We start from the raw sequence: 17,058 nt of genomic DNA, 5'->3' as shown, positions 1-17,058 counted from the left end.
AGAAGGCAGCTGAGAGCGCAATAGTTGGATGGAGTTGGGGGTAAAGGTGATAGGTTGCAGAGGAGAGTGGAGTGGATAGGTAGGAAGGAAGATTGACAGGTGGGATAGGTCGTGAGGACAGTGCTGAGCTGGAAGGTTGCAACCTCCTCCAAAAATGCTATCACATATTCCTAATTCCTCCGCCTCTGCTGTATCTGCTCCCAGTAGGACCAGTTCCAACACAGAACACACCAGATGGCCTCCTTCTTTAAAGACTGAAATTTCCCCTCCCACATGGTTGAAGATGCGTCCAACGCATCTCATCCACGTCCTGCACCGCCACCCTCTAACCCCATCCCTTCAACCGCAACAGGGACAGAACCCCCGGTCCTCACCTTCCATCCCACCAACCTCTGCATAAATCGCATCATCTGCCATCTACAAACAGACCGCACTACCAGGGATATATATTTCCCTCCCCAACTCTATCAGCTTTCCGTAAAGACTGTTCCCTCCGTGACTACCTGCTCAGGTCCTCGCCACGTAACAACCCACCCTCCCCTCCTGGCACCTTCCCCTGCCACCACAGGAATTGCAAAACCTGCACCCACACCTCCCTCCTCACCTCCATGCAAGGCCCCAAAGGAGCCTTCCACATCCATCAAAGTTTCACCTGCACTTCCACAAATGTCATTTATGCATCCGTTGCTTCTGATGCGGTCTCCTCTACATCATGCCTTCTCGCAGAGTGCTTCATAGAACATCTCCGGAATACCCGCATCAATCAACCCCACTGCCCCATGACCGAAAATTTCAACTCCCCCTCACACTCTGCCAAGGACATACAGGTCCTGGGCCTCCTCCACTGCCATTCCCTCACCAGCCAGTGCCTGGAGGAAGAACACCTCTTCTTTTGCCTCGGGACCCTTCAACACCATGGCATCAATGTAGACTTCACCAGTTTCCGCATATCCCCTCCCTCCACCATACCTCAGTTCCAACCTTCCAGCTCAGCACCATCCTCATGACCTGTCCCACCTGTCAATCCTCCTTTCCATCTATCCTCTCCACCCTTCACTCCGGTCTATCACCTTTACCCCACCTCCATCCATCTACTGCACTCTCAGCTACCTTCTTCCCAGCCCCACCCGCCCTCCCATTTATCTCTCTACCCCTGAGGCTCCCAGCCTCATTCTTGATTAAGGGCTTTTGCCGAAACATTGATTTTCCTGCTCCTTGGATGCTGCCTGACCTGCTGTGCTTTTCCAGCACCACTCTAATCTTGACTCTAATCTACAGCATCTGCAGTACCCACTTCAAACCATAATGTATGTGTCTACCAGATTTCTGAAGGCAATTCCAGTACAGAGTATTGAGGTAAAAACGGTGGTAGAGGAATTAGTATGGGCTACCCAGAGAGATTCAGTCAGACCAAGGGTCTAATTTTACTGCTAGGCTGTTTAAGGAAGCCATGGATAGCTTAGGCATACAGCACTTTAAATCAATTGCGTAGCATCCTGAATCCCAGGGAACCTTGGAAAGGTGGCATCAGACCCTAAAGACCATGTTAAGAGGCTACTGTCAGGATTATCCAAATGATTAGGATGAAGGTATACCAGTCATCTGGTTTGTCATTAGAGATGCCCCAAACAAATCTACTCAGTTTACTCCCTTTGAGTTAATATTCGATCATGAAGTGAGAAGGCCTTTGAAATTAAAGAGAAATTGACATGACCGAAGTTGGAGATCTCACACTTAGATTATGTATCTGAGGTGAGGGAGAGATTAAATATGGTACGTGAGTTAGCTAAACAGCAGCCGAAGAGGGCACAGCATAGAATGAAGCAGGTGGCAGATTAAAAACTCTAAATTTTGGACATTTTCCCGTGGGGATGACATATGAGTACTGTTACCAGTGGTAAGAGATCTCTTCAAAGCCAGGTTTAGTGGTCCCTATCAAACTGAGAAAAGGTTGAGTCAAGTAAACTAACTGGTAAAGATACCAATTAGAAAAAAAAACTGTACCAGGTATACCGTGTGAACATGTTGAAACCTCACTATGATAGATAAAGGGAACTGGAGACACAGGTGTTAGTTACTACTTCGCAGAGTGAGGAAACAAATCCAGATGTCGTGGAGTTTGATGTACCTCAAAATACATTAAATAATGAGGAAGTTCTTGAGGAATGGTTAATTAACTATCTGTCTCAGGAGCAAAGAACCGAGTTGAAAGGTTTGTTGCAGCAGTATGAGGACATAAGCAGGAATAAGATGGGGAGGACTAATACTATTGTGCATGAGGTGGAAGTAGGGCATGCTGTTCTGATAAAACAACACCACTCCAGGCTTAATCCTCTCAAACCCTTTCAAGTTTCACAACAAGGAAGGAGACCAGAATTGCACGCAATATTCCAACAGTGGCCTAACCAATGTCCTGTACAGCCGCAACATGACCTCCCAACTCCTGTACTCAATACTCTGACCAATAAAGGAAAGCATACCAAACGCCTTCTTCACTATCCTATTCTCATAACATTGGACATGGAAAGTTGACCCCAAGGAATGGGAAGACAAAGGCCATTGAGGAATTTCCACAACCATCCTCGAAGAGGTGCTTTGACTTTTGGGACTAAGCGGATTCTACTTGAAGTTTGTTCCAAACTTCTGCAGTGTGGTAGCACTGCTGATGGATTTACTAAAGAAGAACACAAAATTTTGATGGACAGAACAATATCAGGAAGCATTTGAGAATTTAAAAACTGTATTAAGCACTGCACCAGTTTTAGCTACACCAAATGTTTTGAAACCCTTTAATTGATGCTAGCGAAATAGGAGTTGCAGCTGTACTGCTACAGGAAGATAATTATGGAGTCGAACAGCCAATTGCCTCCTTTTCAAAGAAACTGAACACTCTCCAGAGAAAATACTCTACCATCCAAAAGGAATTACTGAGTTTGGTACTGGCCTTACAACATTTTAATGTTTGTGACGAACAGTATTTCAGACACAGTTGCGTACGTGGACCACAATCCTCTTACATTCTTGGGAAGATTTAAAGACAAAACTTTGAGACTATTTCATTGGGGTCTTATGTTACAAACATTTTAATTTACAAATTGTACATATTGTGCGTCGTAAAAATGTGATAACAGATGCGTTATTGCGGATTTAAAGAAAAATGTGTCGGTAAGATTTAATGGATTTCAATGTTCTATATGTGTGCAGAATTAATATGAAAAGTATAACTTAGATTAATGACCTATCTATTTCATAGCAATGGAATTAAGAATTAGAGCAAAAATTAGAAGCCATCTTTTCATTTCTTTTTAAGGGTGGGGGGAGGTATTATGAAATTAAAGACATGTACTGTACCTTTGAGAGAGAGAATTCTGTTCTGAACTGAGAGATTATGTATATGAATAGATAGCCGTCCCAGAGTGTACTGGAAAATTGAAAATATATAACATTTGGCTGTGGAATGGATATCGGAGTTTTGGTTGCTGTTTTGACAATTCAAATTTACACAATCTGTTTAAATTATGCCCCAGGATACTAAAACAAAAGCACGTTGGATCATCTCAATTAATTTATTGTTTTGTCAACATCAAACCAATGTTAGGGGTATAAGAATGCAGACATTTTGAAAATTAGTCAGAGAAAATCTGCCACAGAGAGAGAAATTCCCGGAGAGCTAATTGCCCATCTAACATCTTGCTTTCAAATAAATTAGAAAATGCTGTATACCAAAGTTACCTTTTCATGTGAAGCATACTCACAGTAAAAGAAAGAAGGCAACCCAGAGGGATCAGCAGCCGGAAGAGTGAAGACACAGAAGAAGACAGAGATTGTGTGATTTTGAAATTAAGTTGATGTAATTTTAGCAAGTGTCTTATTGGAACAACATATTGTTGTAGAGTTGGAGCCAGATAGTAAGCAGTTAAGAGAAAGGGGGCTTAGATTTGTGAACAGCTTTTGTTTAATGTTCACTTTTAGAGTTGGAAAATAAATTGATCTTATTTTCCTTAAATAGTGGAGTTTGGGAATTCTGTCACTCCTCTTTTAACAGATTACAAGGCGAGGTGAGCTTTTCTGGGTGTTAGTTTAATTAACAGTGGGGTTTGCCTCCATGTTGTAACATGCTCTTCGGCGGGTTGTTGTGGACTTGATGGATCCAATGTAGATTCTATGATTCTACTCTGATCAGAAACTGAACTGTGCCAGGCAAATAAACATCCTGTCCACCATTCAGAAGTGTATGAAAGATCACTCTCCAATTGCCGAGGTAAGGGCAGCTTAAACAACAATAAATAGCATTCAGACCACGCATCTTGCTTGATTTGCATCCCATGCACCATATTTAAAAAAAGATTTTCTAGTACAGTGAACAGCAAACTCTGAGTCACAATCTCTGGGTTCAAGTCTCACATCGGGATCTAATGGTGCATTTACAATGTGGCCAAACAATTTGAGTATCTCTCCTGTGTAAACCAATGGCGGACATGAAGAATGGTAAAGATTTTTGGTCAGCCATTTGATAGAAAGAATGCTGGCGTCTCTACCATCTCTACCCATAACTCCAGGATAGAATATCCAAATAAAAAATTGCAGGTTGACACAAATCTCTGACTCACTGAATGAACTGTATCACACAAATGTACACTTAAAACATTTACTCCTCCACATCTACCACACAGTAGCAGTGGTGTGTGCCATATACAAGATGCAATACAGCAACTCACCAGGCCCGCTCTGACAGGACCTTCCAATCCATCTAGAAGAACAATGACAGCACATTCAGTCCCTCTCGCGGGTACACACCACCCAGTCTTGCACCTATATAACTTTTCTTCCATCATTCCTGGTCAATAACCTGGAATTGCCTGCCTAATGGTGTGTCACCCATATAGGCTACAGCAATTCAAAAAGGCAGTTTATCACCACGTTCTCAAGGGCATATCTGAAGGTCAGAAAATGGCCTTGTTTATATCTTGTGAAACAAAATAAACATATGAATAAGTGTAACAATTCCCCTCCTTTCACTGAAGCCTGACTAACATGCCACAGTTTTTCCAGGTTCCACTCAACAGCTGAAAAGGAAGTTTCCTCCCGTGGCATCCTTTTCTTCCAGACACAGTCCCAGCAGTGTTGTTGCTGTGACTCAATGCCAGCTCAATTGGGTGTGTGCTCATTCTGTAAAGAGGTAGGGGTACCAAAAGTAACAAATTAGATAATGGCCAAATAAAATGATGCTGAGAGTCCAATATACAGCAAAGGAGGTCTTAGCCCACTTTTTGGACCTTTGTTAAGCGTTTGCCATACCAACAACCTTCTGGCCAATACGCACAGCACCGAAGGCTCGAAGGGCAGAATGGCCTACTCCTGCACCTATTGTCTATTGACTCCTGAATATACCACTTGCAACCCTTCTTGTAACCAAGAAGTACCCATTAATCCTAATTAGATTCTCCCTCTCCTAACAAATTTCTATCTGTCCTTAAATTTTGTCTGATATGTGAAACTTGTACGATGAGATGGCTTTCAAATCCCTTCCAAAAACTTGTATACACCATGAAAACTCTATTCCGTTGATCTCTCCAATTATTTGCTTCTTCAAAACAAAATTCCATCCAATACATCTTTCAAACTTCTGATAAAATATTTTTTATAATATATGAACGTAAATTTAGAAGAAATAATTTAACTCAAAGTAAGTTGCTTCACAAACCTTTAGGGATGCTTCATGTTCTGCTATAAGTTTAGCATTCTCCATAGAAATAGAGCGTAGTGCGCCACTTAGTTCAGTGCATTGTGTATTTAGCTGGTCATTCAAAGCCTGGAAGAAGAAAACAACAAGATATAAAATCTTGAAACATGACAATTTATATTGTGATATCAAAATAAAACAGGAACTATTGCAATTGAATAAAAATAAAGTACTGCAGATCTGGAAATCTGAAACAAACACAGAAAATGCAGAAGAAACTCAACAGGTTTGGAAGCATCTGTGGACAGAGAAAGGGAGTTAATGTTTCAAGTTGATATGACTCTTCGTCACTCTGAAGAGGAGTTATACAAGACTTGAAATGAGAACTGTCACACATCTACTTAAAAATAATCCAAGCCAAGTGGGAATTGTATTAGACATAAAAACTAAATAACATCACTAACAAAATCACTAACCTGCACTTTTTCTGCCACTTCCTTCAACGATAAAATCTCACTCTGAAGTTTTAATTTTTCCTCTTGTTGTTTGCTTAACATCTGTCGTATTTTCTGAAGAGATAAATGTGTCTTAAAATAGCAAAGATTTGAGATTATAATCAACAACAAGTAAACATCAAAAGGTTTTTTTTAAGCGAACTCACTTTGCCTTCATCAGCCATCTGAGATATAATGGATTCTTTCGTATCTAGAAAGCAAAGCCATATAATATCAAATGGATCTCCAAAAGATTGCCAAGAACCAAAACTTGCCCATTAAGCATTTCATGCTTCTAATTACATCACAAACAAACACTGTCAAATCACAGCACCACACTAAAACTGCCTAATAAATTGCAATAGCATTTGCAAAATAGTCAAGAAAGGTAGTTTCAGATTATTAGCAATATATATTGGTGTGAAATGTATGTTTAAAAAATTTAGAGAACTTACACAAAGCCATTTGGTTAGCTCCATGATAACAATTCCACCCCTGATGTATGCAGACTTAAATTTCCAAAGTTTGAAACCTAATCCATAATCCTCATCCAGGAAGTTGCTAAAGCACAAGAGGGATCAAAAGCTGTTACCCTCACTGTCAGTCTGGCCTACGTGAGACTCTAGTTCCACACCAACATGGTTGGTTTGTTAGCACTGTAATGGTCTACTAAGTCATTCAAATTGCATTATCATCACCTCCCTTTCAATATAGATGGCTAACCTGCCAATGACACCATTCCTTGAGAAATTAAACAAATGTTTCTCCAAAGAGTTAGCATAAAATAAATTTGCATAATTTTGAATAATTACATGCATAGCAAGAGCAGAACACAATTTTATCTTGAAATGCTGCATAATGTGAACTGCACATTATTCACTGCTACGTAAAAATCATTTCATATGCACTAGCATTGAATACCCTCTGAAACACAGAAGTTAGACCCTAAAACTATTTTTGAATGTATTTTAGAAATTGTTAATAAATATGAAGATACAGGTTTTTTTGTTTCATAAGGTGAATGGCTGATTTTCTCATTTGAAGAACTGATATAACTACAATGGACCAAATTACTTCCTACTGCACTGCAACAATTCTGCGATATCATTGCCAAGCAAGGAGTTTGGAAGGTTCCACTGCAGGTAATAAAACATTTCCTTGGGGAATCCCAGCTGCCTCAGGCTTGCTTTTGGCTGATATTGAGGCAGAAGTAGTCCCTGAAAACTCTTAATGGTTAAGGTCTTCTGTCAAAAGCCCTTCTCCTTCCTCTGTGCAGTATTTCCACTCTAAGCCTCCTTAGTTTCATTTTCTGCCATCTATTGGACTCAGAAGGACTGTATATCTGTACCAATATTTATGTGAACAGATTCCAGGCTCCACCTGTAATGCAACTTCCTTACAAATTTAGCAATTCACCCGAACTCCTCCAAAATACAACACAGTTCTTTCACAAACTTTGTCAGAAGAACTGGAAATCATAAACACCTCACCTGCAAAGTTATTTGACTGACCCTTTAAATAGTGAAGTGAAGCTGAAGAAGGAGGGATTGTATGACGCCACAGTGGTTCCATTACTTCAACTTTCAGGGTTCACATATCACACCCCTTTAATGCTCTTCCCAGCATGGAACACCACTGGTGTCGCACTAGGTTCTGGCTGCTGTAATGTAGGTTCCAGCAAATTTACAAAACTAAATTTTCCAGGTTTGAACTTGCATCTCCACTCAATGAGGCTGTCTGCATCAGGGCCCAAACTCATAGCCTTTTGAGTCAGAGCTTGGCAGGCTAACAGTGAATTGGAGCTCATTCTCCGAAATAGTAGCTCTAATATTACTCCATTCAAGGGATACAAAGAATGTACATTTACATAGCAGATTCTTAAATTTTTGTTATATTGTAAAACATGTTTTAGCCAATATGGAATACTTTTAATGTGCACACACTTCAGTAATATAGACAGGCATCACAGCCAATCTTCACAATTAATTATGCCAACAATCCAAGAATCTATAAGTGCAATATTAAACGAGTTTCAATACCTGATTCCATTCTTAGCTGTTTGTTCATCTTCTCCAAATCACTTGTTTTTTGCTGCTCAAGCTGCAGTCTCTCCATAGTTTTCTCCCCATCATTTCTGAGTGTGACAATGTCCTGGTGCAGGACCTTGACCTAAGTGAAGTCATTGTGAAATTTTTTAAGCAAACCTCAATATATTTACAGCCATATTCATGGTCACCGACTTGACCTTGCCATCTCACTAAGGCTCAAAACCCCACTGCAGAATATACAGACAAAACTATCTTTGATCACTTCTTTGTATCACTCTCCACCATATTCCCCTCCCCATCTGTACCTGAGCTTTATCGGTGTACACCCCAGAAGAAAGTATCTTCAATTCACTAACATCAGTATTTGCAAAATTGCAATTGTTTTGCCTTTGGCTCCTCCAATCATATGACATTTTTTTTAAGCTAATCATTTACTTAACCACATTTCAGCTCCTTGTTTGATAACCTACGCCCCAACAAAACTCTCATATCAAGCTTTGAGAAGATTTGTAGCTCAGGTTGAGGTTTTGGATTGAGGTTTGCTCACTGAGCTGCAAGGTTTATTTCCAGACATTTCGTTACCCTACTAGGTAACATCTTCAGTGGGCCTCAGGCAAAGCAATGCTGAAAATTCCTGCTTTCTACTTATATGTTTGGGTTCTTTGGGTTGGTGATGTTATTTCCTGTGGTGAAGTCACTTCCTGTTCCTTTTCTCAGAAGGTGGTAGATGGGGTCTAACTCGATGTGTTTGTTGGTAGAGCCCTGGAACTCTATCAACAAACACATCTAGTTAGAAATCCAACCGGAATTCTATCAACAAACGCATTGAGTTAGACCCCATCTACCACCCCGGAGAAAAGGAACAGGAAGTGACTTCACCATAGGAACTGATTTCACCAACCCAAAAAAACTCCAAACATATAAATAGAAAGCAGGAATTTTCAGCATTGCTTTGCCAGAGGCCCATTGAAGATGTTACCTAGTAGGGTAATGAAACGTCTGGAAATGAACCTTCCGGCTTAGCGAGCAAACCTACATCCAAAACTCTCATATGCCAGTCATTCTCCGTAGCATGGTCCACATCATCGCTCCCTCAAGTGCAAGAGATGCAGCTTTGAATGGATAGGGTGAGAGGTAATTCAGCCATTCAACACAGGATCTGGTTGGACCATGAAGGCACATGGGCCCAGATCTCACATGCTAAAGCTACTGGAAGCTTACAAAAACCAACATAGGGCAACAAAAAAAGAAATAATAAGAAGAAAGAAGATGAAATATGAAACTAGCCAGTAATATAAAGAAGACTGTAAGAGTTTCTTTAGATGTATAAAGGGCAAAAGAGAGGCAAAAGTGGACATTGGGCTGCTGGAAAATGACGCTTGAGAGATAGCAGTGGAGAACAAGGAAATGGCTGAGAAACTAAATAATTACTTTGTGTCAGTCTTCATGGTGGAAGACACGAGTAATATCCCAAAATTCAAGATAGTGAGGGGCAGAGCAGAGTATGGTGGCCATCACGAAGCAGAAGGTGCTAGAAAAACAGAATGGCCTGAAGGTGGATAAACCACCTGGACCAGATGGACTACACCCCAGAATTTTAAGGTAGATAGCTGAAGAGATAGTAGAGGCATTAGTGGTGATCTTTCAGGAATTGCTAGAATTAGGGAAGGTCCCAGAGGACTGGAAAATCACTAACATGACACACCTGTTTAAAAGGGGAGTAAGGCAAAAGACAGAAAATTAGAGACCAATTAGCCTAACCTCAGTCATGGGATAGATCCTGGAATCCATTGTGAAGGTTGAGATTTCTGAATACTTGGAAGTGTATGATAAAATAGGGCAAAATCAGCATGGTTTCATCAAGGGGAGGTTGGGGTACCTGATAAATCTGCCAGAATTCTTTGAGGAAGTAACAAGCAGGTTAGACCAAGGAGAGCCAATGGATGTTACTTGGACTTCAAGAAGACCTTTGAGAAGGTGCCACACAGGAGGCTACTGAGTAAGATAAGGGCCAATGGTATCAGAGGCAAGGTACCACCATGGACAGATGCTTGGCTATCTGGCAGAAAACAGAGTGGCGAGAAAAGGGTCCCTCTCAGGATGGCAGCCGGTAACAAGTGGTGGTCCACAAGGCTCAATGTTGGGACCACAACTTTTCACTTTATACATTAATGATCTAGATGAAGGAACTGAGGGCGTTCTGGCTAAGTTTGCAGATGACATAAAGATAGGTAGAGGGACAGATAGCACTGAGGAGGCAAGTAGGCTGCAAAAGGACATGGACAGGTTAGGAGAGTGTCCAAAGAAATGGTGTGAGGTCATGCACTTTGGTAGGAAGAACAGTGGCATGGACTAATTTCTAAATGGGAAGAAAATTCAGAAGTCTGAAGTGCAAAGAGACATGGGAGTTCTAGACCTGGATTCTCTCAAGATAAAATTGCAGGATGAGTCAGTAGTTAGGAAGGCAAATGCAATGATGGCATTTATTTTAAGACGACTTGAATATAAAAGGGATGTATTTCTGAGGCTCTATAAGGCTCTAGTCAGACCACATTTGGAGTATTGTGCGCAGTTTTGGGCCCCATATCTCAGGAAGGACATACTGGCCCTGGATCGTGTTCAGAGGAGATTCATGAGAAACAATGTTTGTCCCCTTGTTTAAGAAGGATAGCAGGGACAATCCAGGAAATTGCAGGCCTATAATCCTCATGTCAGTGGTAGCGAAATTATTGGAGAAGATGCTCAGGGACAAGATTTCTATGCATTTAGAAGCAAATGGACCTATTAGCAATAAACAGCATGGTTTTGTGCGGGAGAGATTATGCCTCACTAACTTGGTCGAGTTTTTCGAGGAGGTGCCGAAGATGATTGATAAGGGAAAAGCAGTTGATGTTGTCTACATGGACTTCACTAAAATCTTTGACTAGGTTTCTCATAGCAGACTGGGTACAAAAGGTGAAGCCACATGGTATTAGGGGTGAGCTGGCAAGATGAATACTGAACTGGCTTAATCATAGGGGACAGAGGGCATCGGTGGAAGGATGCTTTTCAAAATGGAGAGTTGTTACTAGTATTGTTCCACAAGGATCAGTGCTGGGATCTCTGCTGTTTGTGGTCTACATAAATAATTTGGAGGAAAACATAGCTGATCTAATTGATAAGTTTGCAGACGATACAAAGATTGGTGGAGTTGTGGATAGTGAGGAGGATTGTCAGATGATCTAGCACGATATGGATCAGTTGGAGGCACGAGCAGAAAAATGAAAGATGGAGCTTAATCAGGATAAATGTGAGGTGATGCATTTTGGAAGATCAAGTACAGGTGAAAATTATACGCGAATGGTAGAACCCTTAGGGATATTGATATGCAGAAGGATCTGAATGTGCAGTTCCACAGATCACTGAATGTGCAGGTAGATAAGGTAGTTAAAAAAAGCCCTGTGGCATGCTTGCCATCATTGGAAGAGGCATTGCGTATAAACATAGGTAAGCTATGCTGCAGCTTTATAGAGCTTTAGTTAGGCCACAAGTGGAATATTGCATACAGTTCTGGTCACCACACTACCAGGAGATGTGGATGCTTTGGAGAGGGTACAGAAAATGTTTACAAGGATGCTGCCTGGTATTGGGATTTTAACTTCGAAGAAAGATTGAATAGTTTCGCAGGTTGGCGCAACATTGAGGGCCGATGTTCTATGCATGCTGTATATTCCATGTTTTACATTCTATTTTAGACTGAGTTTATTTTCCCTGGAATGCAAGCAGTTGAGGGGAGACCTGTTAGAACTTTATAAAATTGCTTATAAATTTGATCACGATGGAGGGGTCAAATACTAGGGGACACAGGTTCAAGGTGTACGGAGTTTAAAAGAAATGTGCGAAACAAGGTTTTCACACACAGCGGTGAGTGCCTGGAACTGCTGCCAGGGGAGATGCTAGAAGCAGACACAATAGCAGCATTCAAGAAGCACCTAAACAGATAAATGAATAGGAAGAGAATAAAAGGGATACGGATCCTGTAAGTGAAGACAGTTTTAGTACGGAAGAGCAAAATGTGTCGGCACAGAATTGGAGGGCTGATGGGCCTGTTCCTGTGCTGTCTTGTTTTTTGCTCGATGACAAAGGGACAAACAAATCATGAGGGGCATAAATAGGATGAATGTGTTTTTTCCCAGGGATGGAGAATTGAAAACTAGAGGGCATAGGTTTAAGGGGAGAGGGGAAAGATTTAAGAAGGACCTGAGGGGCAACTTCTTCACACAGAGAGTAGTGAATATATGGAATGGGCTGCCAGAGAAAGTGGTTAAGGCAGGTACAATAGCAATACTTTTTTAAAAAATTGGATAGGTACATGGATGGGAAGGGTTTAGTGAGATATGGACCAAATGCAGACAATTGGAACTAGCTGAGAGGGCACCATGGTCAACATGGACCAGTTTAGGCCAAAGGGCCTGTTTTCATGCTGTATTTCTCTATTGCAATGACTCTATAACTAAAAATGGAAGTGAAGTACTGATTGGACAAAGAAATAGCATAAGAGTTTCGTGTCAATGTTATGGCTAAATCAAGGCAATATCAAGTTTAGGAACAAGACTACAACTAATTTGGAACTGTGGAAGAGCAAGAAGGAGTTCAACATTTAATTCCAGTGAAGGCGAGAAGAGAGTGCTAAATAACAAAAAAGAAATTCACTTAATGGCATACCCGCTAATTTAAATAAATTATTTAAAACCTCAAAAAGGTTAAGTGATTGGTGTCAGGAATTAGTGTAAAAGGAATACAAAAGTAAAAGTCACAAAAACGCAATGAACAAAGTTTATCATCAGATCATGGCAGTATTAAATTTGTCGCAAAGTAAGCACCTGTGTTCTTTCGACCTCCACTGCATTTTCCATATCCTGAATACGCTTCAGCAAATGAGTATGGGATTCTTCCAGAGCTTTGCGGAGGCTCTCTTCCTGGACCAATTCCTTTTGCATCTGAAAACCAGTTCATACGTAATGTCAGTTGACAATATGGATTAAGTGGTAAAATGCATTTTTCGATCTCCCTCCCAAGGTCTACAAATTTTGGGAAGCAGGTGTTTAGAAATTACAGATTATAGGCTTTAATTAATTCCTTCCACTACACCCCGTTCCCTGTGCTTTATTTTCTCCAAATTCTGCATACTGTTTAGCATATAACTTATCCCTTAAGCTCTCTTCTGACAAACTCAACCTTCCAATTGTATGCCAGGCTCCTTTTTCATTGTGATCTTGCTCATGTCTTACAGTGTACCTAACATCTTCTCAAGACCTGCATTTTCCCCAGTGTCTTTTCTTGTGGTTCATTTCTTCACTGCCTTGTCATTCATTATCCATCTTGTCCCTAATCACTGTTCAAATCTGCTTTGTTGTATTTCCCAATCAAATTGCTTTCAGCTTTGAGTCAAGTTATCCATTTTATGTTTTTCACATCCTGAGAACTCGTCAAGTTAGATTGAGCGTGAGCTCCACAGTTTGACCGTAACAATGGGAAAAACGAAGTCTGATCCCCTTGTACATATGATCATTCTTTATTACAGCTTTCCAGCTTGACTTGCACATGAAGTACCAAATTAATCACTGATCAGGACAGCTTCAGACTATATTCTAAAAATGCTCCGATCTAAAAATGATTGGGGCTCCAGATGAAACCACTGGTGGATGTCAAAAACATACCAGCAATACAGCCTCCATTTTCAGCTCAAGTTCAAAAACTGCCCTCTTTGTCTTTATTCTTGTAGAAATTGGAGGCTGTCATCTCGCACAGTGTTGAGATTGAAACAAAATACAGAATTGACATACTTTCTCTATTTGTGCTATTCCCCGTTAGACATCATTATAAATGAGTCATATAAATACAATACTTGGTGGATAACTGCAGCGCAGAGCTAATTCTAGCCATCAAGAATGTCTTGACATAATGAGATTGTTGTGTTATTAAGACTTGTGCAAAGAACTGCAAATTCTTTCATTTCTGATTTGAAACCTTTAATAGAGATTTGTGCACTAACCTCTTGCAATCTTCGACTAATTCTGCCTTTTTTGACTCGTAATTCTTCTGCTGCCACTGCCACATCTGTCTAGAATGAAGAAAACAAATAGAACAATGATTCACCATAAACTTGGACACCATTTCATTACCTTATCATAGGCACACATACAAACCATCATATCAAGGATTTGCATAACTTTTCACCAAATCTGTAACACTAATTTGTTGTATATCGCAGTTGTGTACCTTACTTGCTGTGGCCATCTCAAGAGCAGTACTCAACCTTTCTATTTCTTCCTGAGCAGCCTCCTTTTCTTCACTAACTTCACTCAGCTGCTGTCGGAAGTGCATTATCTCCCACTGCATTTTCTTTAGCTCTTGAACATGTTCTGCCTCCATTGCAGCTAGTCGATTGACTGCAACAAGATGGAAGAGACAGTAGTCTGCTTTGTGATAAGTACCTTTGTGCTCTTTTCAAAATTATGCATTAAAGTTTCAAAGTTATATATTTTCCGATATGGAGTTACAAGAGTCTACAGTATATGATTTGTAATCAATGCAAGGAATATCTTACAACATATGAATGTGGTCATTTCAACTGATTATCAGACTAGGAAGTTCAGCCTTCTGATGCTGAAAACAACTAACTGAATGACTGTCAGAAATTTGAATCTTTACTTTATTGGTGAACATACATAGCTGCAGAAATTACATCTTTTTCAGTAATTACTCTGTAATATCAATAATTAATTTAATAAAATCCAAACCAAATGATACTAAGTAGTGTAGTTTAAACATTTATGTAATATATTTAAAGGTGGTAAAATGTCACAAAGATATTTCACAGAGCTATAACAGAAAACAAAAGATGCTCAGCTAAGAGGAGGGCATCATCAGAAAGGGTGACCTAAACCTTGATCAAAAAAGTGGGTTTCAGGAGGATGAGGGAGAGGGAGAAAAAAAAGAGGTAGAGTACATTAGGGAGAATTCCAGAAAGGTAAGACCATAGCCGTCAATACAGGCACAAAAGAATGATGGAGAGGCAGGAACAGATAGGATGGAAGTGAACATTTAGTAAGTTTGCAGATGACAACAAAATTGACAGTATTATCAATGGTTTTACCTGTTGTTTATCTGTGACTGACTTTTAGACAACCAATTCGACAGCACAAAGGCAGTGTAGAAATCAAGAGGTTAATAGGGAGAAATTAGAATATCTGCATGAGCTAACCTAGCTTCCAAGGATATGAGATGAAACCACAGAAATATTGTTGGAATTCTCAAGAGGTAACATTGTGGAAATAGGAGATTGACTGTGACCAAATAGATAAGAGTAGAACCCAGGGAAGGTTAGCCTCCTGATAGCAAAGGGAAAGCGTTAGATTAGGATGGTGTGATCGCCAGTATCAAGGCTGCAGAGAAATGAAGGAGGATGGTTAGAATATAATTAAGGTAAATGGATTGCATTGAAACTATTTCTCATCTATATTATAATTGTAGTGCTCATATACTCTTAGTAATTTAACTTCATAAATATTATGAAAATCCAAGGAGGAATTGCAATTAATTACAGAAATATGCATTTTTCAATTACCTGAATTCTCTGAGTTCAGTTCTTTTGCTGTCTGTACTCGAAATACATTCAACTTCATTGTTTGTATAATACTTTCTAACCGGCAGACACGACTCACTAGAGATTCATAGTTTTTCCAGAGTACATCATTTTCAGTTCCAAATGCTTTTCTGACATGGAAGGGACTTACAGGCCTGTGACTGTTAAATTCACCAATCTTGGATGCCTCTGTGTCCTCAACACCAAATCCAAGGTCATCTAACTGTTGAATTAATGCCTCTGTCTGCTCCTCAGCTGCAATGATCCGATGTTGCAGCACAGTAAATGATTCAGGTGCTGTAGCACCAACATGTATAGGTGGTATTGGTAAACGTGACATGTTTCCAGTATCAGTTGTCATCTGTACAAATGAAACATAGAATTAGAATTATCCTGTCAGCCTATAAGCATTACAATTGAAAAGAACATTGTTTCAAAATGTCTACATTATAAGCATAAATCTCTTGGTTAAACCATTAAACTAATGTTCTATTTTTCCATTAAGGATTAAAAAAACTCCATTATTATTAAATAAAGAGTTGTGGAGTTCTCTACACTTTTTCAGTCAACTATCCCTACCTCTGGTAGACAATCAGGAGCCTGGAAGAACAGGCTCCAGGCAGCCAGGCAGCATCAGGAGGTGGAGAAGTTAACGATTCGGGTGTAAACCTTCGTCAGAACTGGAGAAGGGTTACACTTGAAACACTGACTTCTCCACCTTCTGATGCTGTCTGGCTTCCAGCCTCCTGCTTGGATTCTAGCATCTGCAGTTTTTTTTTATCCAAAACATTGTTATAATACCCAAAACAGTATTGCTCCTCAGTGAGTCCAACTGCCTCTCCAGCCAATTCAAACAGTCTGATATGGCACAGATCTAAACACACAGGGTGGCATGGTGATACAGTAATTATCACTGCTGCCTCACAGCGCCAGGGACTAGGGTTCGATTTCATCCTTGGGTGACTGTGTGAAGTTTTCACTTTCTCCGTGTCTGCGTGGGTTTCCTCCAAGTGCTCTATTTTCCTCCCATAGTCCAAAGCTGTGCAGAATAGGTGGAGTAAAAACAATGACTGCAGATGCTGGAAACCAGATTCTGGATCAGTGGTGCTGGCAGAGCACAGCAATTCAGGCAGCATCCGAGGACAGGCAAAATCGACGTTTCGGGCAAAAGCCCTTCATCAGGAATAAAGGCAGAGAGTCTGAAGC

General features: G+C 40.3%; 1 protein-coding gene across 9 annotated transcripts in view; it reads right to left on the bottom strand.

Moving 5' to 3' along the window:
* ccdc150 (coiled-coil domain containing 150) overlaps nucleotides 1-17,058 on the bottom strand; it is a 135,910-nt gene that overhangs the window by 113,129 nt on the left and 5,723 nt on the right. For 6 of the 9 annotated variants that reach the window (XM_043702194.1, XM_043702195.1, XM_043702193.1 and 3 more), the window contains exons 2-9: nucleotides 15,835-16,213; nucleotides 14,487-14,656; nucleotides 14,260-14,328; nucleotides 13,088-13,204; nucleotides 8,217-8,346; nucleotides 6,345-6,388; nucleotides 6,160-6,252; nucleotides 5,705-5,812 (exon numbers count right to left, since the gene is read on the bottom strand). In XM_043702194.1, coding sequence (XP_043558129.1) covers nucleotides 5,705-5,812; nucleotides 6,160-6,252; nucleotides 6,345-6,388; nucleotides 8,217-8,346; nucleotides 13,088-13,204; nucleotides 14,260-14,328; nucleotides 14,487-14,656; nucleotides 15,835-16,213 — 1,110 coding nt within the window. Of the gene's footprint in view, nucleotides 1-5,704; nucleotides 5,813-6,159; nucleotides 6,253-6,344; nucleotides 6,389-8,216; nucleotides 8,347-13,087; nucleotides 13,205-14,259; nucleotides 14,329-14,486; nucleotides 14,657-15,363; nucleotides 15,803-15,834; nucleotides 16,214-17,058 lie in introns of those variants that run through there. The other 3 variants (XM_043702199.1, XM_043702198.1, XM_043702200.1) reach the window with 3 other exon arrangements.

Source organism: Chiloscyllium plagiosum, chromosome 13 (genome assembly GCF_004010195.1).
Source record: "Chiloscyllium plagiosum isolate BGI_BamShark_2017 chromosome 13, ASM401019v2, whole genome shotgun sequence".
NCBI lineage: Eukaryota > Metazoa > Chordata > Chondrichthyes > Orectolobiformes > Hemiscylliidae > Chiloscyllium > Chiloscyllium plagiosum.
Note: the sequence above shows the minus strand (reverse complement) of the source record. Positions and strands in the feature narration are given on the sequence as shown.